Below are 24,837 nucleotides of genomic sequence, written 5' to 3'. Positions count from 1 at the left end.
GTGATGTACTATGCAAAGTAAGGGGATATTTATTAAATTGCTGCTGCCAGTCTTCTGTTGCAAGGATTATAGATATTTGCCATGCATGAGCAAATGTGAATGGACATTAGAAAAAGTGATTACCACTGTATACAAACCATAATCTCATGGGTGCTCCTCTTTACACTCAGTCAATAGGGGAACCAATATACAGTTTTGTCAATCATTTGTTTCATTGAGGGGTGGATCTTAACACTGCTTTCACTTGCAGATGCGTGATCTCACTGCAATGAAACATTGCTGACAGATATTAAAAGATAAAGGATTAAATAAGATTTTATTGTCACATTTAACTGCTTTGTCAGAGATGTACATTAAAAGTTTGAGTGAGATAAAAATAAAATTTCTTGAATGAACTGATGAGATGGCAACAGCACTTATTTAACAAACCAGCACAACAGATGCTTGTAGATACCCAAATTTAATAAAACCCAAACACACTTTTTGTTAATTAGAACAGACTGCAGCAATGTAAAACAAAACATATCGTGTTAAGGCCAAATAGTATGTTAAGTACTGAAAACAGAAATGTTTATAAAGTCCCAAATGTCCAAGGAGATAGAAGTATTTTTTATCATATTTCAAAGCCACTTGGTTTTACTTAGCACAGACAACAGAGAGGCAAACAGACAGATGTGGGATTGTTTGACTACTGAGTTTTTAGCTGTAGGCAATCATGTATGTGGGGTTTTAATCAAGAGTTGGATTAAATAAAACAAAGACGAATTGTTAGAGAATTAAAGGTTTGCCATTTGCTAATTGAAGAAAATGCCTAGTTCGATACTTAGTGGCACTATTTTGCATCTTTTGGGCAATTTTTTCCCTGCAAGCATAAAATAAAAAATATAGTAAGTGCATTGAAAAATTATTTAAACGGATTCCACTTCATGCCTTGCAGGTTCTTACATGAGAAGAGCTATAGTTTTAATTTAAGAGGAAAACCCTAGGGGGTTGCACTAGACAGCCTCTTCCATTCTCCAGGACTTATTATTTTATTAATTAATTAATTAATTAATTAATTATTGTATCCCACCTTTTTCCCTAACAGAGACTCAAAGTGGTTTACATAGTAAATCTGGATTCTTTTGAAAGTTGCATGAAGTTTTGCATTAAATGTTCAGTGCCTGACAGAAATGACCACATTATTTCACTACTTTCTGCTATGTGCTCTTCATTATTTTTAGAACAAAAATGCAACTGATGATAGTGTGGGAAAGTCACTTTAAATCCACCAAGGTCAGAGTAGTTATGCTTAAGACATTCACTGATGATTTACTGGTATTCACTTTTCTACATAAAAAGGCAACCATAATTTTAAGTGATAGACATTAGGCTAGTAGAAAAAGATTGAAACAAATTTCATCTCTATTAAAAGAGCATGCAGAGAATATAGCTCACATTTGTTCCAATCAGGCTGCTTGGAATTATCAAAGGTTTTTGTTTCTGGCAATGATCTATTTGGCTTCACCATTAAAAAGCCTGCTGATCAAAGTTCTTAGAAATGCCCCCCTCCCCCAAAATTCAAGGCATGATAGTGCACGAGGTAAGCTTTGATTTGAGATCATTAGAGTGCGCTTAGTTGCTAAATTCCATTTTTTATGGAGAATATGGCAACAAAAGCCACAGGATCCCCCCCCCCCAATTTCACTTTGATTATTTACCAGTACATCCATGAATTTCATCAATATTAGTAGTTTGATTATCCTAATGATTCAATTACAAAACTTGCAAAAATGTATCACAAAAGTGAATAAGCCATCTAAGTTCAAGTCTTCTACATCTGCTGTGCACAATAATCCACTTTTGTAGCCCATTTCCTCCAAGTTAAATCCCAAAATATTTCTGTAACATTTAGGAAAGATAGTGCTATATTAAGCTCATGTTCCATTAGATCTGGGAGATTTGAGTGTTCCTGGAATCTCCATCCGCATGTGTCAGGGGACGAGAATTTCTTGTCTGTGCGTATTCATTGTCAGATGACTCTGTAGGTTCAAGAAAATTCTCACAGTCACTGTCTTCTGATTCATTAACATTGTCACCGACAGTCGCCTGGGAAGAGGATGGCATGGATGTTCCATTGCCTGAAAGCTTCAATCCTGTATTTGTGGAAACATAACTGGAAGAGCCTACTGCTTGAGGTCGAGGCATGAAAACATTGCTTTCTAGAACACCAGGGCGTATGGCACTGTCGTGATTGATTACACTCAAGTCAGCATAAGGAGGAGGAGGATCAGAGGGTTCTTCAAGATTACTACCTTCTGCAACAAATCCAGCATGGGACATTCGGGGGATAAATATAGGCTCCAAGGTATCATTTGACATTTGTCTGCTTAAGATGGCCTGCTGCAGTCCTACAAAAAAGTGGAAAATAAATGTAATTAGCTGTCAAAACAAGGTATCTTAATGTGGCAAACTGTATAAAATTTTGATATCGTGGGTATTGAAAAGAAACTCACAATGCACATATGTATTCAACTATGTTTAAGTAAGTCATTTGAGTGAAAAACTGCCAATGTTAAACTGACTGAACTAGTTTTCCTAGAATTCACTTTGCTAGTACTAGCATGCTTCATTAGTGCAATGTCTTGCAAGAAGTTAAACCCAGTGCCAAAGTGAAGTGGAGCAATTTGGTTTAGTTAACTCAAATAGACAGGATTTCTCAAAGGCAGGCACTAACACAAACCTGATAATAGGCTGCTTTAGGTGCATTTATTGCCTCTCAAAAGAGAATTCCTCATGGGCAAAAAAGAATGGTACAGTTACAGCAGATTATATATAGCATACATGTATTATACCTCACAGCAGAGGATTGTACTTATGCAGGAAAAGACTGAAGTAAAACCATTTAAGCAATTTCAATTGGCTATTATTTTGAAAAGCCAAAGCCAAAACCACAACCTAATATTGAGAAGTATGCTGATTTTTAGGCAAGAGAATTCCTAACAGCACCTGAACCACAAAACCATCAGATACAGATTTCTCATTTCTGACCTCTTTCCTCAAATGTTACTGAGACCAACTGGGATGAGATCTATGTATCTCTGAACTATACAATAGTAACTTTGATTTTGATTCTTAGCTAATGAGGCACTGAGGTTTTGAACCTCTAATTTAGATCTATCACATACCATCTGTCACGGACAAATGAAACTAAACATGCATATAATCTTTTCAAAAGTCAATCTTCTAATGTCAGAAGCAGTATTTTGTGTCTCTAAAATTGAAGGATATTTTTTCCAAACTCTTTTCAATACTCCTTTGGTTCTTCTGCACAGTGTGGAGAGAATGCAGTGGGCAGAAACCATGCAAAATGAGTTCTACCACACTATCAGGCCTATTCAGCTCTCACTTTGGTTACTTGCTACCTTACCCTAAAAGCTTCTGCTTCTTGTCTTATGTCTTTCACAGCATATCTGAGCAATACGGTTTCATCAAAATAAATCCCCACCACAAGGCAATTAGACAAGGGAGTGGATAGGACAGCATAATATTAAAATATACGCAAACAATTGGGTTTGAATGAGCCCAAAAACTGTAGAGAAACAGAAATAACTGCTGTGTAAGTAACTGTATTGGCCCAATTTTATTTTAGGGTTCTAAATGAATGGCATAGGGTTTTACCCTTGTCAAAATATACAGTCAACCCTCAGATCCTGAGCACCTCTGTTTTGGAACGTTTCAGCTCCTGAATGATGAAAACCCGGAAGTAAATGTTCCGGTTTTCGAACATTTTTCGGAAGCCAAACGTCTGATGCGGCTTCTGCTTGAGTTGGAAGCCATGCCTCAGTTGTCCAACATTTTGGAAGCCGAACGGGCTTCCGAGAATGGATTACGTTCAACAACTGAGATTTGACTGTAATGCCTGATTTTAACATGGATAGTATACTGATAAGCAAGTAAAATCAAACCCCAGGGAAAAGTAAGCATGAAAGTGGAAGGCATTCAAGAGCTAGAGAAAAATAATCTGTTGTACTTAGTTATAACTGAAGAACTTGTTCTATACTTGCCATTACCCTAAAGCTTATGTACTTATGGAAAATCTAGTGACTGCTAAACCACTCAGAACTTCTATGCCCCAAAAGCAACACACTGCAGAAAGAAATATATTATCCTTCCAATCATGTTTTGAACCGTTAGTCATGTATATTGGAGAACTACTTGATAGAAGATCAGAGTAGCACTTAAAGGCCAGGATCACATTCAATACGTCAGAAGCTACATTTGAAGAGGCAACAATAAATAAAAAACAAACATTGCTCCCTAGTGCTGAAATTTCCATTGCACATTTATCTGCCCTCAGCATTTACTGTTTTCTACTTTTAGCACCCCCATATATGGCCCTCTCTATTTCTCAATTTACATTTCCTATAATCCTATTTTTCTTTAATCTTATTCCTGATTTCTCCACTAAGCACTTGCTTGGACTTTCACCACATTCCATCTAGTCATTTAAGTGCCAGCTAATATAGGAAATATTTGTGTTCATGAGTAACACAAAGGGGATATGGTCCAATCCAAAGTGAATTGGCCCCCATTAAAATTTTGTTTAGGAAGTTACCCAGTACATATTATGAGTTGACGGGAATGGACTTAGAAATAGAAAATAGCTTCCCACTCAGCTATTTATAATTAGCAACAAGTATAATTTAAGTGGTTCCTAATTGGAATGGAAGAACTGCCAGCCATATCCATAGTTTAATAACTATGAAAGCTATACTTCAGATATAAAAGCATGTTTTAAGGACACACTTCATTTTAGAGCCCCAGAGAACATACAGCGTCTTTCACATCTCCAGATCATAAATGATGCCCATCATTCTGAATACTACAATTAAGTGTCATATTTTGATATTTTCAATGAACATCCCATTCCACGTCTACATTAGCAGCAAAGTTCCCATCACTACTAATATAATCGTCTCCTAGTTTAACCCTTCCCCTGCTTCTTCTAACACTATTTTTTTCTGTTTGTGTTGCAGTTACTCCAGCAAAAATTCTTGTGTTAGGCAGGAACTGCATCAGGGATTATCTACCAATTTACAAAGAGAACTGGAACAGTGTTTAAGAATGGTCAAGGGGAGGGTGCATCCCCAATTCTATAATTGTCCCTGTTCATCAGCTTTCCTTACCCCACAGAATTTAAGTATAAATGATATGCCTGATATTTGGTCTAAGGAGGTGGCCACTCACACAAAACTAGATTACTGAGGTGGTGTATGGTATCATCTCTAAATACCCAATGTGATATATGTAGGGCTCTCTAACCCTACAAAGCAAATTGGGTGGCATGTGTGGAATACATCTTTGTTACATACAAAGATGGACACAAATGGATATCACCCTTAGAAAAGGGTCTGGAACAAAATGCTATTGTGCTATGCACTAAACTCTAAATATTGGATTTGTTTCCAACTGGACTGTGTAATGGAGCACTGCAGAGCTAAGGGTTCGGTCAATTTTCCCAGCCAGGTAGAGAATATTTACAGAAAAGGCTTACTTATTTCTTGCTCCTTTTCTTGTTTCTTTTGCAAGATTTGTGTTTTTAGCTTATTGACTTCTGCCTGGAAAGTTTCAGCAGCTTGTTCACTCTTCTCTACTTCTATACATACTGCCTAGGAGAAATACACAAGGTTAGTGAAAATTCATTTTCAAAAGCCTTAGTAGAAATGCAATGTAGAAAAATCAAGTTCCAAGACACAGCCACTGTGAGATTTTCATAATTCATATACTATGCACCATTTGTGACCAAACCTCAATTACTGTGGTAGAAAGAGAAGTTGCCAAATTTCAACTCTGGGCATCATTGTAAAGTACTGAAGGAATGAAATACAATTTGCACTAAATTTTAAAAATTTATTTCTGAGTAGACATGGTTAGGACTGTGCTGTATGTTCTTTGGAATTCAATGGTGTTTACTCCCAAGTAGATGGGAGTAATTGCACTCTTAGCAGCCAGATTTTGGCTTCATACACGGCCAATGCTAAGTGTGCTGATGGCCAAGCAACAACTCATAAACCCTCGTTGAAAACAGATAATGATCTATGTCACCACCTCTCAATCATTACTTACTGGAATCTCAGAACAGTAATGCAAACTAATTTTATGCACTGAAGCAAAACTGCACGAGGGTCATGTAATAATCAGGGCAGGTCCACTCACAGCCTGGGATGTAGCACTACAAAAACTGTAAGAGTAGTCCCAAGCCACTAATGCTGACACCAGCTTTGGCAAACCAAAACATTCACGTAGTTATTTGGAGGAATGCAAGAGAATGACCACTCTAGCTGGGGCAGTGCAAAGTTTATTTGCACTACAGCTAATAAGTTGGGATGAGCAGCCTGCTGAAGAAAGTTTAATAAAAATCCATTTATGCCATAATTGCAATGTATCTAGCGAATACTGGCCAGGTGGGGAATATATTGGGAAGAGGCTTTTTATACGCCTGACTGTTCTTTAGAACTTAGAAATGTAAAAGTTAGATGAGATATTATTATTATTTATTAAATTTGTATACCACCCTTCATCTGAAGATGTCATGGCATTTCACATGGATCTGTTTTTTCTCTTTCAAAGAGCTACGAGAAAGAATGTGTGAGGACTTAATATTTGGGGAAAGCCTAAGTCAAAGTTCACAGACTAGCAACTTTAAATGTAACAGAAAATAGCATAAGCCCACAAAGCATGCACAGGCAGGTTTCTTTAGGTCACCTGTGCACCAACATAAAGCAAGGAAAGTCACATTCCTACAAATATTGGAAAGGGTGATTTCTGGAAAGCAAGCGCTTGCGTTTTTTAAAATTTTTGCTTCAGACAGAGGTTCAACACACTTGCATGATAACTGCAATTACTTAATGTCAAATATATTTTTTAAAAAGAATAAAACATAGAGATGCACTATTTAAGAGAACCACTAAGGGTATTAATGTTTGTATGGATGCTAATGATCACAGCATGGATCATATATATAGAATATAGAAGTGTGCCTCTGAGCATGTGAAAACAGCCCTTCCATCACTGCTGAGAAACCTAAACCTGGTTAGCTATCTACCCGATGAACACTTTTAGTTTTTTATATCTGTTTTGTTTTATTGAACATCTTATGTATTTCATATTTTATATTCTATTACTGTAAATCGTTCTGGGACTCCTCAAAACAATATATAAATATATTAAACTAAACTACCAGATGTGTATGTTATGAATCTGAAAAATAAAGAAGCGGCACAAATGATGCAGTTTCAAATCAACCCACAGGAATCAAGAATAAAAGGGAGATGGCAACTTCATGCATAGCGGGAGTAGTTATGGATGCTTACTTTACCACCGGTAATGCCATAAACCAGGTTTCAGGCACATAATTGGGGCAGCTACTTAAGTGTAAACATGCAGTTATGGCCTTAATTAAACTTTGGCACAATGACATCCAGACCTTTAAAAGACCAGATAATAGGCAGTAGGGTCTGAATCACAGAAAAGGAAGGACTGGAGCAAAGAGGGATTTCCATTTTCTGCTAATTTTAAATGCTATAGTATTCTTTAAAGATCCCTTATCAAATATTTAACACACACACACACACACACACACACACACACACCCTTAATGCATTATACAGTAGGGCCTCAATTTTGCAATCAAGTCCAGTGGAGAAAGCCCTTCAGGAGAATGCAGCCACAAAGATTCAGCATTTTGCCCATGCAGACCCTAAAGTGAGATCTGGACATAGGACAATTTGGCCTATCTCCTTGACAGCTACTTTCAGTCTTAAAGCAGGGAAAACTTGTAATAGACAATTATTACCTACAATTCTTATGCTAGAAATTTCTGTTCTATTAAGCATTATTAACTAAATATTTTAATTAGTTGATTTGACTTAATATAGCTTAACTATTCACAATGTAAGTTGTTCGTGAAACATTTAAATTCAAAATGAAAGTTTTACTGTAGCTTTGCATTAGTAAGCAGAGAGTTGTCACAATAAATACAGAACATTAAAGAAGAATTACCTGTGCTTTTTCTTGAAGTGCATTATAAACCTGATATATAGCCCTGATGTCCTTCATCACACCATCTTTATCAAAAAAAGCAGTACTAAAAATACATCAGAAATAATGTGTTAGAAATGGGCAAATCCTGCTTTTCCAAGATGTCTTTTACCCTTCAAAAGGGTTTACCTTTCAGAGCCATACTCCAGGAAGCAAGGCTTGGACTGCTGAAGATGTCTGAAAAGGATAGCATCTATGATGCACCCTGGACTGACACAAAGCTCTTTGATCCAGCAGAGGTTTCGATTTGCAGAAAAATGAGGGAGGCAATTTTTGTCAATTCCATTTCCCCCTGCAGTTCTGTGTGCCACTGCACATGTTGCTCCAAAGGGTCCCCAATCCAAGCAAATTGACCAGGGGGTGAGGTTTTGCAGGGGAAGGGGAAATTGGCAAGAATTGCCTCCTTTCCTGTTCCACTGATGGAAACTAGATTAAAGAACCTTCCATCAAGTAAAAAGACACCACTGGATACAATCCAAAGTTATTTTTGCACAACCTGATGTTATATTAACACAAGAGAAACATTTATTCCACAAAGTAAATAGACTGAATATTTACTGCACACAAAACAAACAAAAACAAAAAACAAACCATGACAAACTAAAAGCCAACAAGGAGCCTCATTTAAGCCAATAAAAGTCATGCACATGGAGATCTTCTACAGTTAACATTGGTCACATTAACATTGCTTTTCTTGATAATTTGCTTTATCCCAAATAAAGTTTTTGACTTATTTTTCTGCTTCTCTGTACTGTTTAAAAAACAGCAGTTATTAAACAAAATCAGATATCCAAGAATGCTCTAGATCTGCTCCTGGTGATATCTAAGAGAGTCATGATAACTGAAATCAATGGATCCACTGCAAGTGTGACTAAGTTAGCGATCACATGCATTTATTTCTAGGCACATCAAAATGGCATTTGTTACATACTAAAACAATGCTCACCCATGCTCCTTAATAACTTTGGTATAATTCTGGGAAGTATTTGGCACTGAAGAGACCTTGTATTCCTGTTGGCTTGTGTTGCCTAGATTAGGAATAGTAAGTGACACTCTTTGATTATACCTGCAGAAAAAGTTTAGAAATATGAGGTTACTTTCTGTAATGTTATTTCCCTACAAGAGATTCCAGTCATAATAATCACCCAGAAGAGCCTATTGCCTTACTACCTCCCCACAATGATTAGGGTTTCAAAAAGCTACAATTAAGAAGGAAATACAACCTAGCAGTTGCAAGTAGAAGTGCAAGTAGAAAATAGGTATTGCTCCAGCGGGAAGGTAAACGGTGTTTCCGTGTGCTGCTCTGGTTTTGGTGTTCCATTACACCAGAAGCGGCTTAGTCATGCTGGCCACATGACCTGGAAAAACTGTCGGCTCCCTCAGCCTGTAAAGCGAGATGAGCGCCGCAACCCCAGAGTTGTCTGTGACTGGACTTAACTGTCAGGCGTCCTTTATCTTCACCTTTTTTTTACTTTAACATACTAGTTATGATCTTAAGTGCTGACACCCAAACAAACCATTAGCAGTAAGTAATGACCCTAGGCTACAACTTGCAGCTTACTCCTAGTAGTACACCAAGACCAGGGGAGAAATGCAGCACTCATGATTTCTCTCAATGCACCAGCATGCTTGCTTATACACAGTAAGTCAAAGCTTGCAGTACATGCAAACCAGAACATTAAAGGAATGCAACCTAGCTTTTGTTCACCAAACTATAAAATATAACTAACTCACTGCTGGAAAATGTTAATGATGGCTATATAAGAAAGAGGTTATTACCCACCACCACTAGAACCAAATAGTTTTGTTTTTTCTAAATAGCTTTTTTTTTTTAAAAAAAGGTGAAGCATAATATTTAATTTTTAAGTAACATTGATTAAAGCTGTTTCCCACTAATTATCAGCTACAGTTTTAGATGACTGCTCAATTTATTAAAGTTTGCAGTCCTATATGCAAGTACAACCAGATCAGCTATAGAAAACCAATTTGTGATTGGGTCATTTTCATGACTCTCAAATATTTTAGTTTCTAGTTACTCTTATGGACCACAAAGTATCTTTAATGAAGAGACAGCAGAATATTTTACTAGCAGATATATTGAGAAGACAGTTTTCAATAACAATAATAATGTATTTGTACCCCACCCATCTAATTGGGTTGCCCCAGCATGATGATGATTATAATCACGATTATGATTATGAGACATAATGGCATTCACTAAACTAACAAGACTCTAAAAATGAATCCTTCACAAGTTGGTTTTAAATAAACTACTACAATGTGTCATCTAATAATAATTCTTACAAATTCCTACATTATATTTTCCATATACAGGCAATGATCAACTAACAGATGGCACATGCATGCACAGCACTGAACCCAGAAGTGACCCGAAAACATCAGGAAATGAGTCACTAAAAGGGCAGAACAGGGTGCTCTGCCAATGCATGCTTTGGCCAGGAACAGAACCCCTGTGCAAAATGGTCATTGAATGTAACTCCCCTTTCTGGATATATTACTCAGCAGTTTTGTATAATTAGGGAGAAATCATGACAGCTTCCAAAGAAGAGCATATATTTCTGGATTTTGTCTGTGGATTATGTCATCTGGTACAATACACACCAGCTATTTAGCACTTGAAGCAACTGAAATACTCAGAGGAAAAGCAACTTGCACATCATCTGTGACTATTACTTTTTTTAATTAAAAAAAAATCATTAAAATGGACAAACAGTTTCCCTCTACATCTTATACATCTTATAAACTGTTTACCTTCGGTTTGGTCTAAAGAGAACATATTCTAAAGCATGTGTTGAATTATTTGCAGTTGAGATGAAACTGAAGAGAAGGAAGACAAGATCAGGCACTCCAAGAATCTGTGTCAGCTGTTTATGAATGATGTGTTCTCTATATGACATTTGTTGCTGGGTGTTTCTCCTAAATCTGTACCATCCAATAACGTTCTACAATAAAGATTGAATTAGGGAGTATTAACTGAAGGATAAAAATTGCATCTCAAAAGTACATTCAATATAGATTAATTATGAAGTTCCAACATGATGCCAGAATTCTTAAGCCTAATTATTCCAATCAAAGAATAAATGGCATTCTGCAAGATAGCATTGTTGCAATCTAGAGAAAATTGAATCCCTTCATGTTACCAACAATCCCATGCTTCAGGAAATATTACACTTTGCAGTGACAGGAAAACCTCTGATTCAAAGACAGCAGATATTATTACTGAAGTACATTCAATTTAACTTGCATGCTGTTTATCACATGATCCTTTTAAAAGCTTCTTTTCCCTCAAGTCCTTATGTTTTTCTACTGTTTGAGTAGCAAACCCTTTTATGCCTGGGGGCCACATTCAAAGTTATCCAATGCTCTGAGGACCGCATGACACTGTGTGTGTGTCACTCTCTCTCTCTCTCATACCGCAGGGGAGAGAAAAATCTCATCTTTAAGTTGTTATGGGTAAAGAGAATGAAAGCTCTCAGCTCACACTACTGCAGCAATGGGGTTCAAGAGCTCCCACTCTCCTTGCTCATCAGATCTGCATTCTCATCATCAACTGATCTGGACAGAGAGATTGAAACCTCTCTGGTCACACCAGCTTGATGGGGCTCAAATGCAACACCCCCCTTTCCCAGTTTAAAAACGCACCATCAATGCAGCCAAATCATTGAGGGGTGTGAGGAGCTGCTAGAAATGGTCTGCAAAGCCAAATATAGTCACTGTCAACCTCTGCTGTAGATACTAAGAAAACAGTACTAAGATACTACAAAATTTCCCTTCTTCAGAACTGAAGTAAGAAGACTAAATAGAAAAGTGTTATTGCATATTTAACTGTGCACAATAATTCCTACAATTATTTAGATCTTACTTGAAAGGAAACTAAAAGAAACCCCTCTCTATATTTCAAAGAGAACGGCAAACATTTTTTCCATGAAAGCCACAGGAAAGATGAAAGCGATGAGGAAGTTTCACCCGATTATCAGCTGTAACTGAGAGTCAGGCTGTTGATTGTTATGAACCACAAAGTCCCTTTTAAGATTTTCCCCCTTTGATTTTTAAAATAAATTTAGAAAGATATAGAACAAAACACAAGATATGGCAGTGCCCCAGTGAACTAGTGAGTACAATAAAAAAATTGCATGAAGAGAAAAACCAACTACAATTCTAAAAAAAAGTCTTTCCACACTGCTGAGTGCTGACCACATGAGTTAGAAGTAGTGGACACTCCTCTGCTGTGGGTATACTCCTTTGATAGGAAGTTACAGAAAAGTAGTGCTAGAAAACCTATTTCCTAAAAGAAGTATTGGGAAATTCCTTTGGGGTTATATCCTACATCTCATCCTATTTAACACTGACATGAAACTGAATTCAGTCAAGCAAAGGGAGCAACAACTACAAAAAAGTTAACATTTAGGCAATTCTTCTTCACCAGTCCTACAGGATTCAGAGAGATTGAGAGATGGCTCAGAGGAGAGACAGAGGGCAGAGGTCCCCATTATCAGTTGCCTGTGAATGCTCACTGAGATGCTTTCCCTTCTTTTATTTTTTTATATCCTTTTTACATACGGTGTGTGAGTGTATGTGCCCCAACTGGCCCCAAACACTTGGGACAAAAAAGGTTAGCCACACCTGGTCTAATATTTAACATATTTCCCTTCATCATTCTTTGTGATAAAATGTTACATTACTTTTTCTTCAGGCCTTACCGGTAGCACAGAGAAAAAATTAATAAGGAAGTGCAGACTTACTTTTCTCTGATCTTTAAGAATCCTATCCAAATTCTCTTCATTGACTTTGCCCGCATAGTCATAAAAGCTTAAGAAAGAAAAAAACAGGTTTGGCTTAGAATCAAGTCAGTGCTGTTTAGTGGAATAAAATGTAATATACTGTAAAGGTGTGTCTGAGGCTGCTTATTCACTACATCCATGAACGACTAAACCTTATAGAAAAATATTATGGGGAAGTTAAACAGCTAAGTTATGAAAAATAACATATGTACCCTGAAAAAAGTCTGCTATTAAATGTTGAGTTTCACAGGTAACAAATCTACAGCTAATGTTTTTAAAAAATATCTCAACTAGCTCTTGCTCACATGTCTGTTACTTATAACTAAAGGTCAGGAGTTCACCTGCAGAAGCAGCATTCACGACCAAAGCATCCTTTTTGGAGTTGGAATATTGTTTAGGGTTTTTTCTGTTGGGGGTGTGATTGTTGCTGTTTCTGATATTATTATTTTTTGTATCTTTATTTTAGATCTTAATACAATTTATGTAGAAATTGCTTAATTTGGTTGTCTTTTTTATTGATTGTTTATGACTACCTTTGTTGTTTGTGATTGTGTTTTTTTCATGTTGTAAGCCGCCTTGAGCATAGTTTGAATTATGGAAAGGCGGCATACAAATAAAATTATGTACATATGCATGTTTCCTTTTGTTAGAAACAGATGTTTACACTTTAGATCACTGTCAGTCTGTACATGCTATGTATCCATTCAACACATAATGGGCATAGGAGTTGTGTGTAGACAGCGGTATAGTATCAACCAGGCATGTACATTTATGTTCAAGTAAGCCTTATCCACTTTTATCTCTGTGGGTATTAGATGTACTGTATAAGCGGAGCATAATCTCTATTCAAACACAACACTGTAAGGAAGGAACAATTAAGTAAGGCAAACACACCCAGTATCCACACTCAAAACACCCACTGTGTGTAGAATACATATAAAATATGCATTTTTAGAGATTTTATAATGAGATTTGTAAGGCATGTCTTTGAAATGAAGAGGCATCCATCAGTTATTATCAGATAGCATTTTTATCTCCCTAAAAGCAGTTCCAAACAATTAACTTTCTTAGCCTCCATCTCAAAGAGGTTAACATGAGAATCACATATTTATATCAGCATCAAGCTGGAGCCGTCATTTAACTGAGCATACATAGTAACTAAAAACCACAAATTTCTACATCTGAAGAGAAACTTAAGTATATCCTGTATTAGAAAATGACATTCCTTCTAGACTTATCTGCCAAATTATTAGCCTCTTTGTAGAGGAAGTTTATAGTACATTACACTCATTGACAGCAGTCAGTCTAATAGAGAATTTTTATTTTTAAAGTATTGGGACACTAAAGGCACAGTAAAATAGGCATCTATTCCAACCATGTTAGTTTCTTATTTCACACAAGTGCTACTATTTAGCAAAACGAAGCCTATTCTTATACAGAACAATGTCAAAGGTTGCATTTCTCTTAAAATAAATCACTATCAGATGCTGTGCATTGTGTACAAATTCTTATTCCTGTACATGTTTAAGTAAAACAAGAGGTCTAAACTCCATTGACAATAACATCATATAATCTGAACTGAATTTATTTTTTATTTTATTTTAATGTATTTTTATTAAAGATTTTACAAAGGTATGTGCAACGTCTCTCTCTCATATTTTTTTCCACGTAACACTTTTTTGAAAAAACAAAACAAATCGGTTTCATTTGTTGAGATATTAGGAAGAATAGGGGGAAAGAGGTGGAGGGGGGGGGAGATGAGTGTCAGTGGGGCCGGGTGGTGATGTTCTGAACTGAATTTATAACAAATGTTTTTGTATATATAGATGCCTATTGCTTTCAGCTTTCAACTTTGCTATGTGGAAGTGCTGGTATTTCTAGGATTGGCAGAAAGTTTCAGACAACTTCTGAGAGCCAGCATGGTGTAATGGTTACCACTGGACGAGGACGTCAGAGGCTAGGGTTTAAATCCCCACCTGGCAAAGCTCCCTAGATGATCTTCAAGAAGTTAAAAAAATGTCCAGTAGCACCTTAGAGACCAACTAAGTTTGTTCTGGGTATAAGCTTTCGTGTGCATGCACAAGACAATTTTTTTATTTATTTCGACTGTGTCAGACCAACACAGCTACCTACCTGAATCTAAATTCAAGAAGTTACCAATTCTCAGCCTGAGCTATCTCACATAGTTTTGAGGATAATATGTAGTAGGGGAGAACCACATACATGGTGTTCAGTTCCTTGGAGGAAAGGTGGAATATAAATGTAATATCATAAAAACATAGAATTAGAGTTGGAAGAGACCCCTGAGTGTCATCTAATTCAACTCCCTACAATGCAGGAAACTCAACTAGATCATACATGACAGATAGCCATCTAATCTCTGCTTTAAAACCTCCAAGGAAGGATAATCCACCAACTCTTGTTGGAGTCTGTTCCACTGTCAAACAGCTTTTACGGTAAGAAAGTTCTTCCTGATGTTTAGTCAGAATCTCCCTTGTTGTAACTTAAATCTCTGGAGTAGAAGAAAACAAGCTTGCTTCATCCTCCATGTGACAACCCTTTAGATATTTGAAGATGGCTATCAGATCTCCTCTCAGTCTCATCCTTACCAGACTAATAAATAAAATGCTCTAAAAAAGAAGAGAATCCATAAAATTGGAAAGCTATTGGACACAGGGGGAAAAGATGCAAAGGCCACCATCACTAGTGACATTTTCTCTTAACACGTATCATGCTTAAATAAAGATTTTAAAAATACGTTTTTGTAAACCACTTACAGGATCTTTTTAATTTTTACAATTATGTGGTATATAAATTTTATTAAATGTCTTCATTAAAACATCATGTCAATAAGTGTGATAAATAAACTGGCTGGAAATCTTGAAGAGGATAAATACATACCAAGCAATAATTTTATGGGACTGCCTCAATTAGCAATAGCTATACATTTAACACATACAGCATCAATTGTATTACATACAGATTGTGGAATCTGTAAAATACGATATGGCAAGAAGTATTCTGTGAATGTGGAGAGCCAAAAAATGAAGGAACTGAACCACCTAAAAACGTAGGTAAAGGTACCCCTGCCTGTTCGGGCCAGTCTTTCCAGACTGTAGGGTTGTGCGCTCATCTCACTCTATAGGCCGGGAGCCAGCGCTGTCCGCAGACACTTCTGGGTCACGTGGCCAGCGTGACAAGCTGCATCTGGCGAGCCAGCGCAGCACACGGAACGCCGTTTACCTTCCCGCTAGTAAGCAGTCCCTATTTATCTACTTGCACCCGGAGGTGCTTTCGAACTGCTAGGTTGGCAGGCGCTGGGACCGAACGACGGGAGCGCACCCCGCTGCGGGGATTCGAACCGCCGACCATGCGATCGGCAAGTCCTAGGTGCTGAGGACTTAAAAACTTACTTCCTATTAAGTCACTTGGTACAAACAGGGCAACTTGGCATCTACATTCTTTTAGCCATAACAATAAATCCACATAAATCCACAAGCTAGTCATATTTCTAAGTCTCTGAAAGGATGAGCTGAATTTTTAAAAAGAATTTATTTTTAAAAGGAGACTTTATAAGGAGAAAAGACTCATTTAGGTATTGCTCTTAATGTGATGCATTGCAAATATGGGAAATAATGTATACGACATATGGGAGCTCCCAAGCGCATTCAGGATTTATTTTTGTTCTTTATAAAGTTGAAGGATGTTCTTTTCATAACACCTGTGGTATTGATTTAAAAATTAGTAATTAGAATATTAGACTGGATGCTCATTCTGACAGTTATACTAATGTTGGTTTCAGCCCACCTACAATTGGCACAGAGGAAAAAGATAAAGATGACAAAGTAACTTACCTAAAGAGTTTGGAACAAGGCTCATGATTATGGATATCTGTAACAAGAAATTGACAGTGGAAGTTTCAGTTATACTTTGCGTCAAGTGGAAAGCTACCAAGATGTACCCCACATGTTTCCCCCCCCCAAACATCAACCCAAGAGCAAATACCCAATTCCATTTCCCTGAACATATATAGAACGTTTCTAACATCAATGAAATTAACCTATACAAGTGTTTTGCTCATTAGTCATATTATTTTTACCATAATCAACAAAAGGGCACTATTCTACGGATATTGGAACAACACATAGCACTTATAAACATGTAGCCACACTTCCAATCCAGTGGCTTCCTTCCCCCTTAGGAACTGAACTGTATTTCAAGCACAAGAAAAAGGTATGTAACTCAGCTGTGTATCTGCTGAACTAGAAAAACATGTACCCAGGTGCAAATGGCCTCGTGAAGTAGCTGCTCTTTTCTTAACTACTTGTTCCCGAAGCCCTGAAGTGTACACCTGGGACGTTTTATCATATGCCACAGAAAGTAGAAAATCAAGTAGCAGTAGTGAACAGAGTTCCACATATTTCTGTCAAGAAACTTATCTGACCAATTTTTGTTAATTCAAAGCATTAAACATGGGAGTGAAATGAATGAATGAATGAATGAATGAGGTTCAATTGCAGTGCAAGTTATTAAACTGTAGCTACTTACCAATAACTTGCAGAAATTCAATGTTGCTGATTTGAGAGTCACTAATACTAAACGTCTCCTCTTGCCTTATCTCTCCCAAAAGAAATCCTTCCTATAAAATTGAACAAAATAATTATGATTAATGGCAAAACCTACAATTGTACTCCATCATGTTTTATCTTCATGCAGTTTTCATAACTACATGTAACTTAAATTATTAAGGGCACAATCCAAGGTTGCACAAATGGACCTCTACTCATAGAATAATAGAATCGTACAGTTGGGAGGTACCCCAAAGGCCATCTGGTTCAACCCCTGTAATGCTGGAATCTCAGCTAAAGCATCCATGACTAACGGCCATCCAACCTTTGCTTAAAAACCTCCAAGGAAGCAGAGTCTACTGCCTCTCATGGGAGTCTGTTCCACTGCCAAACAGCTTTCACCGTCAGAAAGTTCTTTCTGATATTTAGTCAGAGTCCTACCTTCCAGAACAGGAGAAAACAAGCTTGTTTCCTCTTCCAGGTGATAGCCCTTGGGATATCTGAAGGTGGCTATCATATCTCCTCTCAGTCCCCTCTATTCCAGGCTAAACATTCCCAGCTTCTTCAACTGTTCCTCATAAGGCTTTGTTTCCAGACCCTTGATCATCTTAGTTGCCCTCCTCTGCATATGTTCCAGCTTGTCAACATTATTCTTAAATTATGGTGCCCAGAATTGGACACAGTATTCCATGTGTGGTCTGACCAGGGCAGAACAGAGTGGTATGTATGGACACCATACTTCTGTAGATGCAGCCTGGAACAGAATTAGCTTTTTTGCTGCTGCATCACACTGTTGACTCATGTTAAGAGTACTAAGACCCCTGGATCCTATGGGGTTAATAAGCTCTCTTTCTGAATCAAAGTGGGCACATGTTCTAGCTAGGATCATTCCAGGGTTGTGCATGTGCATTCCAGGGTTGTGCAGACTAAACTTCCATTCATGCAGTAGGATAAATTCACTCATTAAAGAGATAGATTGCTAAATCAAACTGCCAGGATGGCTCAATAGTAGCCTCATGCAATAAAGTATGTTATATCAAAGACTGTTAAATGTTTTCCCTTCATTTCCTGTGTATTTAAATTACACTGAGATTTTGTATATTCATTATATATAGTGGAATGCCAAAAAATTCTTCACTGGAATATCACTGAAGTTGATCGGTTAAGAAATTATTTTGCACACAATACTAACCTATGGCTTACCACTGCCTCTCTTCTCCTCTTATGCAACCAAAATGGCTTCACTAGTATATAATTTCAGTTTCCCTGAATTTGGTTTCAAAATAAGCAAACTTCAAACCATGGGTTTGTTTTCAACCAGACCCCTGACAAGAAGCAGAGATTCAGAAAAATAAATTGGGGGGGGGGGGAAATGCTGGTTAAGTCCTTCACTTAGCTGAAATAGAGGAGGAATCGGGAGTCTACAAGCCTGAGGGTTTGCTTTGTCTCAGTTCCAGCTTATACACATAGTGAATGTGTGAATGTGGCCAGTGTGTCACATGGGCCCCTGCTGGAAATATGAAGCAGGTTCACAGAGGCAGAAAAATTGGGACCTTTAGATTTTATTTACAGAACACAGCATTTTCAATTCTGAATGGAAGTCTTTTTAGCATAGGACTTATGTTTACATCCTATCACATCAAGACTATCTTCTTCCTACAATGAAGTCAGATGTAACCCAAAAGGGGGCTTAGAAAGATATGAAAATAAGAGCAAGACAACGATAAAGCTTGCTGAATAGAGAAGGTAAAAAGCTTAGAACTTCTCTTCTCTGTAGTCTATCCTAAGTACACAAATGGAATTTGAAAGTTGGCTTCTTCACTTCACTATTGAAAATGACATGCAAGCTACTTGGTTCTGAAATAATGTATAGAGCAAGCATTCCACAGATAAAACAGGACTACAAAATGCTATCAGAGAACACAAACCAGTGCATACAGTATTTGCAAAAGCTACAATCCAGTAGCTGCATACTGCAAAAAGTAGGCAGAACATTCCTATTTGGGGCTTTGGAACAGCTTGCACTTTAAGAAGCTTGCCTTCCAGAGCAGACAACAGAATTCACTGATCTGAAGTCAAAATTGTTTAAGTTGCAAACAAAAAGTTCATCTGAAGGACAAAAAGTACTGAATTTAGCACACAGATCTGTAAATAAAATCTGTAAATAAAATTTACAGATCTGTAAATAAAATAATGTAACAGAAACCAAAGATACCATTAACTTATTTGTTTGCTATTTATCAACAAGCAAAATAAAATTAAAATAGGCCTGTTTTCCTAAAACAGTCATATTGTTTTACCCAATAAACCACAAGTTTGGGGAATATTGTTTTCCAAATCTATACTCTACATTGTTAGCCCCCAAAGTAGCTCATATAAACTTAAACACAATTAATGGTAATCCAAAAATCCATTAAAATTCAACTGCAAATTAGTTTTTTGTTTGAAACAAGAAAACAAAAACAAAAATTAAAACAAAGCATAGCATTTTTATGGTGTTAGGAAAGAGACATAACCTCCTTAACAAGAGGAGTCTAAAGATTCTGAACAGAATATGTTACGGTACTTTGTTCTTAAGTGTTTTCTTCCCACAGGTGAACAGATTCCATCTATGGACAGAATAGCATAGAGGAATATACACTGAAAATATAACATGAAAATTCTACACGATTTCATGATTATCATTCCAAAAGTACTTTTTTTTTGGGGGGGGGGTAATGCTAGTATATGCCCAAAATAGCAAGAGAATTATGAAGGAGCTGCACATAATTATGCTCAATATGTTTACTGTTCAATAAGTCAAAACACATTATGGAACTCCTTCTATGGCTTCAATTGGACAACACCAAACAATGCCAATGTGACAAGCGTCTCCGATTGCTTTCTCCCTGCCCCTTCTATGCAGCGACCCCTCCATTCCTGTTGGTAAACTGAAGGATACAAATTCATGCACAATGGCAAAATGTATCATTTAAAACATTTTCTAGCCTACCCTGCAACTTCTAAACTCTTAGAACATCTTACAGGACATTCTAATAACAATGAGAAGAAACACATTTCTGCAAGTAGTATAAAAGCAGTAAACTGGGAATAGATGAAAGAGTCATGGGATTAAATAAGAGTTAACCAGTTTAGGAAGTCTGTGTGAATAAAAAGTGTCAGAATCATATAAAGTTTGGCACCCAAGTGAGCCTCCCTGTGAAGAACATTCAGCAACAAAGAAAGCCCTTTCCATGGCCGCCACCCCCAATACCTCAAGGACCAGCTCTCCCCATGTGAACCAATCCGGACCCTGTGATTATCATCTAAGGGCCGTCTTTGTGTGCACCCTTCATGGAAGGTCCAGAGGCAAAAAAAGAACAGACATTTTATGTGTTCCGTGTGTGTGAAATGCTCTCTTCAGGAGGTTTGCCTGGAACTGTTGGCATATATCTTTAGGCGCCAAGCAAAAACATTCCTCTTCAATCTGGCCTTTGGCTGTTAACTATGGCCTTTTAAAGTTGGGGTTTTGTTTTTAAAAAGATGCTTTGATTTGCCTTCAGCAAGACAAAGTATCCAATAAATTTAGTAAGAATGATATACATACAGGTGGCAACCATTTTGCACGTGTTCAATTGGCGTATGACCAGCGTTATAAATTCAAATATGTAGGTTAGGTGCCAAATGGCTTCTTCAACCAGGGTTACAGTCTCAAAAGCAGAAAGTCTAATTGCCATTTTGGGGCCAGATAGCTAAAAAGTCTTATTTTTCAATAAAACTTATTGGTTTCTGAAATTCATTCTGATTGTGCAGATAAAACAGTATAAAGTAAGCAGAACATAAGTGGCACATAAAACGCTACCAAACCATTCTACGTTCTATGTGAGCTCTCTCAATTTTTGGATTATTAATATAAGATTTAGAATGTAGAATGGTTTGGTAGCGTTTTGTGTGCCGCTTATGTGCTGCTTACTTTATACAGATAAAATATAACAGACAGAATTCTACAGGATGTTGTGCTAGTGTGTGGAAACAGTCAAGATCCAAGGATCCCCAGACATGCACCTCCAGATAGTGGAGACATCAGGTACCATCCTGGTGCCTGGACATCTTCACTTGGTCTCAAGTGGCCGATAGCCAAGTGGAAAATGCGCCTGGGAAATTTAGAACACATCATTTCAGCCCTGGAAGGAGGAATGGGATGGGCTTATGCTCACTCTGCCGACATGTGCAATGACCCAGAAACAGGGAGTTGCCAATACAGAAAACTAACTAACTATTGAGATAAGTATTGAACCACGTTAGTGCAGTGTCCCTGATCCCCAACCGAGACAGTTAAACCAGAAGGATACCATCTAGTATCCAAGAACACTGAAAGCTTCTAGGTGGACTCTTTTCTTTCCCCAGCATAAACATTATCCATCATAGTAAGGACCACTGTTTCATTGTTAAATTCAGCTTGAAATACATCTGTTCAGTGAAACTGGAAATGCACAGCCATCACTCTCTTGAGCACTTTGCTCTAAAAGCAAATATATGTGATTAACCGGTACTTATGATTGAGGATTCTTTGTGTGTGATCTTAACCATCTTTTTCAAGGTTGTGGAAGCCACTTGTTCTTACAAGGAGGCTTGTCTCACTTCCTGACTCCAACCAGTCATTCCTTCTCAATGTTATAAGCCATCCTTGAAATCCCCAGCAAAGTAAATTGGTCTGACATATTCAGAGACCAAACTGCAGAATTTATGACATCCAGGCTAAGATAGCTGCAGGTGATTATATCCTCAAAGCAAATATATTCCACTGCACCTCTATGGGTTTTACAATTACAGTTGTACCTTGTTTGGCGACTGGGTTCCGTTCCAGAGCCCTGGCTGCTAGCTGAAAAGGACGCAGGGCAAATCACCGCGTATGCGTGTGGAGCAGTTTGCACATCTGCCCTTGCGTAAGCAGCAAACCCGGAAGTAACCCATTCTGGTACTTCTGGGTTTGTTGTGGACATTTGCTGGAATGGACGCTAGATGAGGCGGATGTTCGCAGAGGTATTACTGTATCATGTTATGGACGTCATTGAAAGCTACTGTGAGCTCCCCCGAAAAATTCTGTTGGTCTACAACAAACTAACAGAATCGTGGTGTAGATGCATTTTGCCATCATTATTATTGTCACAGTGGGTCAAAAAAATGGGCTCATATGCTGCTACATTTAAGTCTTCTGCCACTTGAGTTCAAGCTATTGCCAAACTTGTGTGCAACCCATAACATGTGGTAGGCTGATAGAATGTGACAGCCCCATGGTTGTAATGGTACCTTTTACCTTGTAATGGTAGCAATGAATTCCAGAGACACACCGACAAAATTTCCAACATAAACGTTGAGAACTTTGCAGAAACAAAAGCCTGCGAATCTTCAACACCATACTAGTCTACTGATCAGCTGTACAATAGGATTTCTAATCCATCCTTATTGCCCAGCACCAGTTATACTCAGAACCTGGAGTTGACCAGAAAAGGAGATGACTGCAGCCAATACCTCCTGTCAGACCACCTGGCCTAGAACTATCCAAATATTTTGTTATCTGACCATCTATCACCAACTGCATCTCATTCTGCCCAAAAGAACTTCAGAAGGACCCATCTCCCAGAAATTTGAGCCTTAAGTTTCTAGAGGTCTTAGTCCATTAGTCCACTTACAGCATTATAACCATTACACCACATCAGGAAACACTCAAACACATACTAAAAGAATGCAACATTGTTAAAGATATTACAGAATCAGTATAATGAAGGTGTATTGATAAAGAACTTAAGCAAGGAAACATACAAATAAAACACCACCTGCAACTATCTAAAGGATAGACTTAACATCATGCTGCAGTCACCTAGTAGTACTTCTGAAGGGGAACATTCAGAACTTCACCAACTGGTGGGTAGTTTTGTCTCTCAGCTTAAACCAGGGGTAGGAAACCTAAGGCCCGTGGGCTGGATGTGGCTCAATCGCCTTCTCAATCCGGCACACGGACAGTCTGGGAATCAGCGTGTTATTACGTGAGTAGAATGTGTCCTTTTATTTAAAATGCATCTCTGGGTTATTTGTGGGGCATAGGAATTCATATTTTAATAATTTAAACACAAACCTAAACAGTTTAGAACTGTCTAGCTTTGCTCTAACTGCAATTGCATTTGGCATCCATGCATTATTGCTAATGAATCAGATTCCCGCCCTCCTCCCCTAGAAAAACAAAGCACAGGGAACTGTTCTATCAGGCTTCTCTTGCTATATTCAATTCTTCTAGCATCCTAACACTGCAGCTTACCACGGCTGAACCCCGTCACTATAAACAAAAATAGTTTTTATTACTACAGTGGTCCTATTTTACTGCTCCCCTTGTTTCTATAGGTAAACAAAACAGCTTCTACAGATACATCCAACGAGATTTCTTTTCTTTTTAACTTATTGTATCATCTCCAAAGCCAGTCTATACATGTTGCTTCATAAATACCAAGTGAAAGCGCCCAGGGCACCAGGTTGGGGAAAGCTGCATGACGGCTCCACGGGCGGCTTCGTTATCAAGCTCAGCTGTTTTGCATTCTCAGCACGCGTTTTGCTTCTCCCCACTTCGAATGGCTGTCTTCCCAAAAGGTCGCCCACTCGCCCTGCCACCCCCCCAAAAAAACACAGCTTTCTTCCCCCTCGCATCCCGCTTCCCACGGCGGCTCGGCCCAGGCTACCTGCCGCCCCTTTCAGCAGCGCTCCGCTTCCTATCGCCGCCTCCCCCTTCTTCCCTCTCACGACCGTTTCCTCTCGCGCAAGGCTTGCCCCCCTGCCCCCCCCCGGGAAGTGTGTGTGTGTGTGAGGGAGAAACGTCGCCTCACACGGGGCACTTACATGGTCGGCGCTACTGTTGGTGCTGTAGTAATAAACGGAACTGAACGTGTAGCCTGAAATGGAAGCCGCCATGATGGAGCCCCGCCGCCGCCGCCGCCACCTCCGACGACGGTCCCACAAGCCACCGCACCTGCGCCTCCCCGGCTCACTCTCGCGCCCGGGCTTCCGGCGAGCGCCGCGAGGTCTCCTGGGAAACGTAGTTTCCCCGCGAGCCGTTAGAAGCCCATGGGTGTGAGGGAAGAGGCCCCTCAGGAGCACCCGGGGTCTGGCAGTGAAAAGGCGCGGTGTGGCGAAATAGCTGCGCGGAGAACGTCAGGATTCGGAGCAAGGCCTTCTTTCATTTCTCGTAGCTGGGGCCAGTGGCCCACCCCCGGTTCCCACCAATTACAGGAAATCTCCTATTGACTGCAATGGAGGTTGAACCGCTTCCTCTTCCCCAGAGCTGAGTTAGAGAAGAGGTGACGTAATGGAGGCGGGGCATGGTAGGTTTTCCCCCCTCTCCCTCTCCGGCCCCCCCC

At 38.6% G+C, this 24,837-nt stretch overlaps 1 protein-coding gene across 1 annotated transcript; it reads right to left on the bottom strand.

Annotated features, from left to right (window-relative positions):
* Positions 1–297: 297 nt before the first annotated feature.
* On the bottom strand, positions 298–24,801 carry ABRAXAS2 (abraxas 2, BRISC complex subunit). Its single transcript, XM_082222803.1, has 9 exons — positions 24,320–24,801; positions 17,433–17,523; positions 16,739–16,775; positions 12,846–12,912; positions 10,855–11,045; positions 9,029–9,148; positions 8,044–8,128; positions 5,537–5,651; positions 298–2,390 (listed from the first exon to the last, which is right to left on the bottom strand). The coding sequence occupies exons 1-9, from the start codon at positions 24,389–24,391 to the stop codon at positions 1,927–1,929; spliced, it is 1,242 nt and encodes a 413-aa protein (XP_082078929.1). The 5' UTR covers positions 24,392–24,801; the 3' UTR covers positions 298–1,926.
* Positions 24,802–24,837: the final 36 nt, after the last annotated feature.

Source organism: Podarcis vaucheri (assembly GCF_965113315.1).
Source record: "Podarcis vaucheri genome assembly, chromosome: 5".
In the NCBI taxonomy this organism is placed as follows: Eukaryota; Metazoa; Chordata; class Lepidosauria; order Squamata; family Lacertidae; genus Podarcis; species Podarcis vaucheri.
Note: the sequence above shows the minus strand (reverse complement) of the source record. Positions and strands in the feature narration are given on the sequence as shown.